The 11,301-nt window shown below is 37.7% G+C and overlaps 2 protein-coding genes across 3 annotated transcripts in view; both read left to right on the forward strand.

Annotated features, from left to right (window-relative positions):
- LOC106882120 (uncharacterized) overlaps positions 1-4,712 on the forward strand; it is a 7,628-nt gene extending 2,916 nt beyond the window's left edge. Inside the window, exons 2-4 of the mRNA XM_014932678.2 lie at positions 1,642-1,785; positions 3,121-3,316; positions 4,413-4,712. Of these exons, the coding sequence (XP_014788164.1) occupies positions 1,642-1,785; positions 3,121-3,316; positions 4,413-4,503 (431 nt within the window). The 3' untranslated portion in view covers positions 4,504-4,712. The remainder of the gene's footprint in view (positions 1-1,641; positions 1,786-3,120; positions 3,317-4,412) is intronic.
- A 3,097-nt stretch (positions 4,713-7,809) lies between these two features.
- LOC106882126 (uncharacterized) overlaps positions 7,810-11,301 on the forward strand; it is a 7,245-nt gene continuing 3,753 nt past the window's right edge. The window contains exons 1-2 of one of the 2 annotated variants that reach the window (XM_014932688.2): positions 7,810-8,074; positions 9,806-9,887. In XM_014932688.2, coding sequence (XP_014788174.1) covers positions 9,818-9,887 — 70 coding nt within the window. In that variant the 5' untranslated portion in view covers positions 7,810-8,074; positions 9,806-9,817. Of the gene's footprint in view, positions 8,075-8,856; positions 8,920-9,805; positions 9,888-11,301 lie in introns of those variants that run through there. The other variant, XM_014932689.2, reaches the window with a different exon arrangement.

Consider the following 11,301-nt stretch of genomic DNA (forward strand, 5'->3'; position numbering starts at 1 on the left):
CCCCCCCCCTACCCACCCAAGACCTCCAAACGTTTTTAAACACACAATTATATTGTTTCATGTTTGGAGTAATATTTAAAATGAAATTTAATGATATGATCGGTAAATGTGAAAGAGCGTGGCCTAATGGTTAGGGAGTTGCACTCACGATCGCTAAATCGCGAGTTCGATTCTCAGACCAGGCAGCAACGTTATGTTCTTGATCAAAACACATTTCACATTGCTCTGTGGCTGGGAAAGTGGAAGAATCGTTGTTGCGTCGGTAGAGATGCGGTACAATAGATATTCCGGCTCTCTACATATTCTCACAAGGCTTTGGTTGACCCGCGGCTATAGTAGAAGACATTTGCCCTACGGTACAATGCAGTGGGACTGAACCCTGAACAGTGTGGTTGGAAAGCAAACATCCTACCATACAGTCATGCAAAATGGATTAAACTCGATTCGACCCCAAATGGATGAAAGGCAAAGTCGACCTCAGCGGAATTTGAACTCAGAACGTAACGGTAGACGAAATACCGCTTAACATTTCGCCCGGCGCGCTAACGCTTCTACCAGCTCGGTGCCTTGTTTTATAGATTCCTGCAACGAAGTTACTTTGGAAAAGATTTCCTCCCTCCCTCACAGGAATGGCACGGATGAACAATCAAAAGGGATTTGCTGTTTCATCTTGTGGTTTTTGATATCCAGTTAATTCGTTAAAAAAAATATCTCTACAAAGACGACATGGATTTAGAAAAGCTCCTAATGAATTTGGTTCATGAAATCAATCAGTTTTAGTCTTGACACGAGGTCAGAGATGATGAGAGAGGGTCTCAAGTCGATTTAATCAACGTCAACCCTTGACGGATATTATGTTTTATTGGCTCTGAAATGTTGAAAGTCAATCACAGATGGAAAATATCATCTGTAAATTATTTCATAAAACAGAAACAACCAACAGAAAATTAAAAATACGAATTATAGCGTCCGTTTCCAAAACCCTTTTTTATTCCGTTTCCATTGTCTTCGCTTCTACTTAGGTTTTATTTATTCATTTTTTGGTCTTATCACACTTTTGCTATACGTGTTTTACCTCTATTTGTTTTTTTTAAATTCATCTCTTTCCACATTGAGTTTGTTGTAAGAACTACCGTTTTCATTTCTTTTATTATTTTTTTGTTAAATTCTATATTTTATAGATTTATGAATTTATATTTTTTTCATATGTTGTGTGTGTGTGGACAGGAAACGAGATAGAGAGACAGGTAGGTACTACATAGGTACTACATATATCATACTTTGACACTGTATGGACTGAGATCCCATCGACAGGCCACTCATATTTAGAAATAAAGTGGCCTCTCTCTAGCAAGAGAGTTTTAGGGTCTGAAGAAACGCCGTAAAGCTAAGCGCTTTATGGACATGAAACCCAGGTAACCCTATCAACCGGCCATATCTATCTTTATCTAAATAGCCTACTGCTCTATAACTTCGTTAGAGAGAGTACAGTCTTACAGTGGTATCGAAGTCAGAACCACACTCTTATGAACATAACTCGTTGCCTCCTCGCCCATTCCTGTTCTGTGCTTTGGACGTTCCTGAATGAATCACAAAATAATTCTTTTGTCCGTTCTGTTTTTTTTTTGTTTTTTTTTGCAGGCCTCCTCTCCTCCCACAAAATGTTCGCCCAGAAACAATTAGTTGGATTGATGTTTATGTGTGTCTGTCTCTCATTGATTACTCATGCTTACCCATGCGGAACGAATCCGCTCCAAGTCGTTCAAAAAATAGCCGATGCCAAAGGTAAGCAGTACTTTTCTCATTCACTCATAAACATTGTCGATCTTTTTTTTGTTTTGTTTTTTATTGATCTGCTTCTGAAGCTGTTAATCGTTAATAGTTCCGTCTTTAAAGAATACATTTACATATAATGAATATTATGTAGAGATGAGGCAGCCAGCTGGTAGAGTCATTGGCACGCCGGGCAAAATGCTTAACGGCATTTTGTCGGTCTGAGTTCAAATTCCGCTGAGGTCGACTGTGTCTTTCAGCCTTTCGGTAAAAGTAGAAGTAATTAATGTCTTACAGCTGCTTCTGGGACATCCCAGGTGATGGGTCAACATCTCATGACCCGAGATACTCGTCCTGCCTTGGTTTTTGTTGTCCTTATTCCTCTAATATATACCTGCTAACTTGGAAGCCTACAACAGATCCTAGCTCCAGCCTCAGCTGTGAACTTGGAACCTAATGGATGACCAATTATAGAATCTATGCCATGTACTTATTGGTTTAGATCAACAGTGAGCTAAGCCCTTCATATTCTTCATACAAACTTTTAAGGCTTATGCATTTACAATCCAAGAACAGGAGATTGCTACAAAATACCTAGAAAAACATAAGAGCTCCAAGATGCAACCGAAAATGTAGATTATGTCATATTTTGTGACAGACATTACACATACGATTAGCAGCCGCCCCAAAATGCCATCAAGGTACCACTTCCATTTGCAACGTGACGCTAAAACAATATACAATGTCATTCGGAAAAAAGACCGTCCTGGAATAAATATAGAGAATCTCCCTGTCAGTGAATACATTAAAAAATATGAACACAAGGAGTACTGGTGGAATATTCCCATCAGAAACACCTATCAAATGTAAACATAATAGGCTGGAAAGACGAGTAAAACTAGAGACCAGCTGCCCTGTGAATGTCTGTTTGAAAATCAAAGCGAAATAAAAAAGATAATTTTGAACGACTGTTTCGAAACCTCCAGCGGATATGCGCCTTCGGTCATTTAAGTCTGATGAATCGCCTAATGCGAAACCAATGGTCACTTTGACCAGCCATAACATTTAACTTCCTAATGGATAACCAAATGAGATAGATGAGTTAAAGAAAGCAGATACGTATATATTTGACAGTCCAAATGTCGTTATCATACACACGCCAGGACCGTTAAAATAAAGTCCCTATCAAATAGCGTGGCCAGTGGTATCGATTAACCCCACACCCTTCAAACTTTTGGCCTTGTGCCTAAATCGAAAATCATTTCCAAAGCAGCAGTTTGTTTCTAGTACCGAACAATTACAATTCAGAAATACTGATTGTTGTGTGTGTGTGTTGTCTTCTTTTAGGTGTGACCTACAAACAATTACTGTCCAACTTAGAATTCCGAAGACAAGTAAACTATCTGTATAAGAAATATGCCAGATGTGTTGGAATTGTTGAAACAGGTACTTACAAGCGTTCAATGGAGCCCCAGTTGTTGCAAAGCAGTGAGAGTTCGATGATGGATCCAAGTAATTTCCAAGATCACGGAGACATATACCGGTAGGTGTAGTCGTTGCTGTTATTAATGTTATTGAACACCATCAAGGGGGGAAAGTAAATGAAACAAGCCAAAATCAATTAAATATTGTTGTTGTTTGTTCCTTCTCGAGCCATGCCTGGCTCATAAGGGCCGGCTTCCCGGTTCCATTAGCGTATAGGTTCCCCACCTGGACGGGACGCCCGTCTGTAGCAGGTGAGCTGTTAGATGCAGGAGGAAAGAGTGAGAGAAAGTTGTGGTGAAGGAGTCAGCAGAAGTTCCCCATTACCTTCTGAAAGAACCGCGTGGAGCTTAAGTTTGTCGCTCATAAACACACACATCGCCCGGTCTGAGATTCGAACCCACAAGTCCGCTACTCTAACCACTAGGCCATGTGCCTCCAAATATCGTTATACAGTCAATAAAGCCCCAAATCCAGCCATTTTCACTTGTCGTCCTTATATGAATGAGGTTTCCACAAGTCAATACTGAATCGGTCTAGCTTTAAAGATTTCCGACTTGTGCCTACAAATGTTTATCGACGAACTCAACGTTGTAAAAGTTGTGTTACTACATCGAACGTGATACAGTGGAAAGGAACGACCTAAGAATAAGTGTCTGGTTTCTTTGCATGGCAAGATGTCTGCAAGACATAAAATGGACCGTTCAAATATCGATGGAAGTCAACGTATTCTGCAACTGGTTTCGTCTGTTTAGTCATAGTTGAAATCCTAATATTTCTCTCAATTTGGAAGGCAGCTTATTACAGGGAAGGATGGCTTCCACGTTTTTCAATAAAGTGGGAAAAGAAATGAAAGCCGCCTAAAAAAAAAAACCGAATCACTACCTCCCAGTCCTCTGATCAAACTGTCGGGCCAAGTAATGTTAATGAATTCTTTAACCAACAAGAATCATTTGTAGTCATTAAATCTAAACTAATTGGCGATTAGCTTTTTACTTATAGTCGTACCAAATTCGATCAGAGGGAACGTAGCCTTTTACATCTTTATTTTTCTATTCTAGAAAATAGAAATAAGATAAAGACAACCAGTTGGGGGTTAGATATCAGAAAACAATTTTTCCAAGACGTTTACGTTTATTTCCATCTTATTTTTGCAGACGATCTGACAGTTTTTACAAGAGAGCTTCATTACTGAAACGTCCTCAAGACACAAACAATCCGGGACAACCTTTCTACTTCTACAAATGAACAAGTCGTACTTTTGCCTTAAATCTAACTAGTTTCCAAGGTAACAAGCCGGATGATGATGTTACTTTCGGAGGAAGTTCATTAATCATCTTCCTGTCCAACAACCATTCTTCGTTTAACAAGAAACTTTAAAATCGATTTACAAAACAACTGTAGGACTTCTTTTGTCAGAAATTTCACTGAAAAATAAAAACCAAGTTGGAAAGTTATTGTCTTTATTTCTATTTTATTGTTTCTTGTATTTATTAAAACAATAAATATGTATTTTTCTGGATTTCTTTCGTCTTCTCCATAAATATTGTTGTTGTTGTTGCTATTGTTGCTGTTTAGCCCCAGGTCAACCCAGAGCGAATGGGCCTATGAGTATGAAAACATTTCAACCGTGACAATTCCAACTTTATAGGTGTGTTTCAATGACTATCTTTTAAGGCAATCCTTCGGTATTAGTAGACCGCGTCATTCGTCCTTGTTCAGCCTAACCTCTATGTCATGAGAGAATATCGTGACTGATAATATTTAATATGTAATTTCCTTATCCAAGGCTGTAGACAGTGATTTGGTTATGCTTTCAAGCAGCGAAACAGGCTCAAAGTTGCCCGAGATGTATTTAACTAAAGTCATTATGAAAGACTATAAAGGAGAAACGGAATGGAATGAAAACGCTGTCTTCTTAAAGGTCCTGCTTCTACAGTTCCAAATAGTTATCAAAAATTGAAAACAAATTTCGAGTGAATTAAGGGGAGACTACTATTGTTAAGTGACATGGGAGATTACTTGAATAAAAGGTCGGTGTGAAAGGTTGTTGTTGTTGTTAGCACTCGGTCGCTTACCACGTCGAGGGTTCCAGTCGATCCGATCAACGGAACAGCCTGCTCGTGAAATTAACGTGCAAGTGGCTGAGCACTCCACAGACACGCGTACCCTTAACGTAGTTCTCGGGGATATTCAGCGTGACACAGTGTGACAAGGCTGACCCTTTGAATTACAGGCACAAGAGAAACAGGAAGTAAGAGTGAGAGAAAGTTGTGGTGGAAGAGTACAGGAGGGTTCGCCACCATCCCCTGCCGGAGCCTCGTGGAGCTTTAGGCGTTTTCGCTCAATAAACACTCACAACGCCCGGTCTGGGAATCGAAACCGCGATCCTGTTACCGCGAGTCCGCTGCCCTAACCACTGGGCCATTGCGCCTCCACGGTGTGAAAGGTTATTAGTCACTAAAAAGGAGAGACGTCGTAGCTGTTAATTAAACACTGAGGAAGTGTTGCTTGGCGCCAGGTTTGCCCGTGACACTCGTTTTCTTGTCGGTATGTCCAACGTGTCCTTAATTTGAAAGAGATTAGAGTTATTTTTAACAGGTAGAAGGACTACGTAGAAGCCCCGTCACTGGTTCGATGAACGAACATTGTTAGTAGCTGTGATAAATAATGATAGTTGGCGAGGTGAATGGGTGGGGGGACTAATGATGTTGCAGGGAGTAAGGAGACGATATCCAGAATGGGCTGAGAACTGTAGTTTATGAGGATACTCGGGCAATTAAGGGTGGAATTTTAAGAACCAAGAATCTGGTCGGTGACGCTCCATTGTCAGCGTGTAGGGGTATGTGTGTATATGTGTGTGTATGTATGTATACACACGCTCGTGCACAAGTACACACGCACATACTTGACGAAATTTTGATAGCTAATGACATATGTAACAATCCTCCCCACACGAAGCAAAGCATTACGAAAGTGGAAGAACTCCAGAAGTCAATAAGAAAGATGAACGGCATGATAGGCATTGACGAAAACAAAAAAAAGAAGAAAGAACTGAATCTCTACTCTCTCCAACGCCGCTACATTAGCGCTACATCATTTGTTTGATGTGGAAAAGATTCCATCAATATTGCACAAATGATGTTGGTATCAATTTTAAAATCCACCCAAGACTTGGCCTCCCGTGCTATCCGCCCACGACAAAAATCGAACTCAAGACACATATCATGATGACACAACTACTTTACCTCAACCAGCTCTCTTTAATATTTTACTGAAAGACATTAAAACGGATTTGGCAATTCTTCGGTATTGGTAGACGACATCATTCCCCCACACAACCTTCTCTCATGACATAGATAAAGAGGCCAGGCAGAAATAAAGGGTCAATTACGTGATCTCTGCATGCCGACACTCTGGAAACCAATACCGAAGGATCGTCATATATGTTATTACAAAATATTTCATTGAAAATAAATGCAACAGAATGTGTATTTTAAGGTGTGTTGATATTCCATCACGATGCATAAATGTGCGGGGGTGGAGAGGGGGGCGTATAATTGTTACAAATGTTTATCGACACAGAGATGAAAGAATAAAAGATAAAAGCTAACATAAGCACACAGTCTGTTGTCTGACGCTCTACCAATTCTGTCACGCACTAATCTAAGCGAAGAATAACTATGATTGACTTTGAAAATATTCCGTAAAGTATTCTTCATGCCTCGACTCGTTCCCAAATGTCGTTTACACAACACTGTTGACACGGAAGTAAACATTTGTTTGTTTTGAGCTGGTTATCTCTCCCTTTAGTGGAGGCACAATGGCCCAGTGGTTAGGGCAGTAGACTCGCGGTCGCAGGATCGTGGTTTCAATTCCCAGACCGGGCGTTGTGAGTATTTATTGAGCGATAAACGAAGTCCTTGTCGAGCACTGGGGGTCAACGTCATCGACTTACCCCTTGGGCTTGTGCCAAGATCTGAAACCATTATTATTATTGTTATCATTGCTTGACACACTTTGAGAAATTCAGTGCAACTTGCTTGTCTGGACAGGACCTGACAAGAAACAAAATCTGGCAGCTGTTCTGATTAAAGACGACTGATTATTAATTACTTATTTGTTTGTTTTCCCCTTCGCCACCCATCCCTAACTTTTTTCAGTATTTCTTTCTCCTCGAAAGGATAGTCAGTGACTGACATGAGAGGGACACACACACACAAATGATCCGTATGTAACAACTGAAGAAACACCGGATACTTGAAAAGGAAAACAAAACAACAAATCAAAAAACATTGGATTAAACTAATACAAATATTTCAAATGCTGGAATAATAACAACAATAATAATAATAATAATAACACTTTCTATTTTGATGATATAAGATTTCTTCTATTACTTCAGTTATCTCGGGTAATTTTTGCTGATACTAAACGTCACATTTCATTCTTTAGCTTCTATTGTTTAACTTTCCAACATATATATAACTATATATATATATATATATATATATATAATCGTTTGATGATGGCTTTAGAAGGCACTATCAATACTATTCTTTTTACAGTAGAATAAATTTGTGCTCTACAAAAGTATGGAGGAACACTTCAGATTAATGTAAAATATTTTTAATTACATCTGCACATAAAAACAAACACTGTTATATATATATATTTCATCTCTCTCTCTCACTATATAAAATGTGAAGGCATCCCAAAATACACTTCTACCAATCCCTTTCTTGTCTCCTTCATGGAAGGAAGAAAAAGTTCACAGATTATATACCAAAGAAAAGAAAGGAGCTCAAACTGAACGAAGGTATTGTGATTTTTAAGATATATACTAGAAGGCACACACATCTATACATACCCACTTATACACACTTCCCCTACATAGGAGTTAAAACCAAAACCATTTGAGGGCCTACCAACATACATACATACATACATATATATATATATATATATCAATGTGTGTGTGTATCTATTTATGTCTATATATATATATATATATATATACATACACACACATACGTATATGTGTATGTCTATGTTTTTATGTCTATATATATACACACACACACACACGTATGTGTGCGTGTGTATGTGTGTGTGTGTGTGGTAATTATGCAAAACACGATGTATACGCTGCATATATGAGAAACTTCATTTTCCTTTGGGAAACGTTCCATGCTACTTCCATCTCTTCATTGCTTGGCTAAATGGGTCTGGATTTGGCTCCCTAAATCCTATTACAGCAGGCTTTAAAACAGCAAAATACTGGCTCAAAAGCAATACAAAGCAATGACAGGGCAGAGTCTGTTTCAATTGACACTAAATACATTCTAAAAATATATTTGAATGCTTCAAATGAACGATGCAATTATTTGTCAACAAAGACTTCAAATGTTTGATAAACCAAAAATTCTATGAGTCTTTGATATCCAAACAGAACAATTGATGATCATAGAGCAGATATTGTTATGTATGGCATGAAAAAGGGAATGTCTCATAATGGACATTGTAATTCTGTCTGATAAAAGCAGAAAAGAATTGAAATATGTTGAATTAAAAGTAGGCATGGCAGTGTGGTGAGAAAATTGGGTTCAGTTCCACTGTATGGCACCTTGGGCAAGTGTCTTCTATAAGAACTTCTCTCAATAGGTTTGTACTTTGTTGCACATGCACACTGACGTTGCACCTCTCATGAAGCATACTGCCTTCATTTCTCTCCAGTCTGCACATGTCTTCTGCATTCAGTGTCCATGTCTCACTAGCAAGAGTAATAATCCTTTTTACTATAGATACAAAGCCTGAATTTGGGGGGAGGGGGATAGTCAATTACATCAACCTCAGTACGCACCTGGTACTTAATTTATCGACCCTGAAAGGATGAAAGGCAAAGTCAACCTCGGCAGGATTTGAACTCAGAACAAAGACAAATGAAATACCTTCAAGCAATTTGCCCAGCATGCTAACGATTCTGCCAGCTCACCATCTTAATAATAATAATGATAATTCTTTCTATTCTGAGCACAAGGCTGGTAATTTTAAGGGGAGGGGTTCAACTGGTATGTATTTTATTGACTCTTAGAGGATGAAAGATAAAGTCGACCACAGAATAATTTGAAATCAGGACATGAGGAAATATTGTTAAACATTTTATCTGGCATGCAAACAATTCTGCCAATTTGCTGCCTTTAGCAGTTTCAAATTTCGGCTCAGGGCCAACAATTTTAAGGTTGGGGCATGTCTATTACATCAACATCAGTGGTGGTGGTGGCAGTTATATCATAAATTATTTAGGAAATACTTATCAGTACCATCAAATTTGTCATCTCTCCAACATCCATCATTGATTGCTAATTACCTCTTATTAACACTAATAAACTAATTACTTGTAATTACAAAATATAAAAAAATACAGTTTGATTTCTCTCATTTGCATAAAGTCAATATTTATTGAGATAAGTTGACCAATTGATTATTGAATAGATAACTGAATTTATCAATTTACCAATTGATTGATTGATTGTTCATTATATTACAGATTTGCCCCAGAATGTTAAAAGAACATCTCTATGGCTGGTACCCAGCTGTTGATGGGGACAGCGACAGAAAGTCCACTTACCGTAAGTAGACCATCTAAATGTCTTTGGCTCTTCCGCTTCTTTTAGATTCACAGTTCCTGTCTTCCTACATGCATGCATGCATTCATAAATACATACATACATACACACACACACCTGAGTATATATTTATTAGACTAAGCAATAAATGTAGGGGAGGCAACTCTGTCTTAAATTATGCGTTATTACAATTGATTCTGGTTATTCTACGAAACAAGTTTGAAACATGTTCAAAACTAATTTAGCTTATACATAATTTTTGCTTCGCTGTGAGAAGAAAAACAATGGGGTTCTCCACCCCACAATCGATTTTATTTCTCAGTGGACAGAAAAAAACGGAAGCAATCTGATGATATTTTAGTTTAATTCGAGAAAAAAATAGCCATTCGCACCCGTTTAGAAGTTAATAGCTATCTTTATTCATGGAGTCCACAACGAGAGAGAGAGAGAGAGAGAGAAGGGGAGAAAGATTAGATTATAGATATCTATTACATACAATGAAGGAGTAAATGATATAGTTATATCGACTTTATGCAGTTCAGCCAATTAGCGCTCAAAATGGAGCTTCAGCAATACAAAAATTAAGGAATAAAGTAAATTTCAGTGATCGGTGTATATATTCATTCAGTCCATTTCAAATGATCGAAATTCTCCACTATATATATAGATGTGTTTCCATACATGAGCCACGATAAAAATTTATAAGAATTTAAAAATATATAAACATACGAAGATTTATAAATATATAAATATATATTCATAAATACATGAAAAGTTTATAAACATATAAAAATTCATAAATACATTAAAAAAATTCATAAACATATAAAAATTTATAAAAATATAAATATATAAACCTAAATAAACAGATGTACTTACCAGGTTTGAAGGTCCGTATTAGAATCAATGAGGGGGGTAGATGAGCAAGCTGATTCATTCGGGATCCTGAATAAGTAGAAAGTCTTACAGTTGTTTCGTGAAAAGATAGGTTCGTATGGGCGAGCTAACTTCAATCAGAGCAATTATCTATATTTCTCTCATTAGAGTTAAGTGATTTAAAGAGTCGTTAAAATTTTGAGAAATACGAAAGATTTGGGATCTTTCTGATTTGACGGGCAACACTTGTTTTCTTAACGAAACACTTTCAAACTTGGGACACTGGTAGGATGTGTACATCGCAAGTTATTTCATGGTAAAGTTGTCGTATTTCTGTAATTTCAACCAATCACTGAATACAGTTAGTGCTGTTCGGTGTCAAGTGTGTTATTCCCTGTTTAATTATATCATTATTCCCTAGTAAGGGTTTAGGGTTTTAAAAACCAGTACAAACGCACGAACGATGTCATAAATAACAGTGACAAACGAAATATATACCGCTGATAGTTTTTGTTGACAACGGATAGTTTTTGTTGACAAA

Source organism: Octopus bimaculoides, chromosome 26, assembly GCF_001194135.2.
Source record: "Octopus bimaculoides isolate UCB-OBI-ISO-001 chromosome 26, ASM119413v2, whole genome shotgun sequence".
Lineage (NCBI taxonomy): Eukaryota > Metazoa > Mollusca > Cephalopoda > Octopoda > Octopodidae > Octopus > Octopus bimaculoides.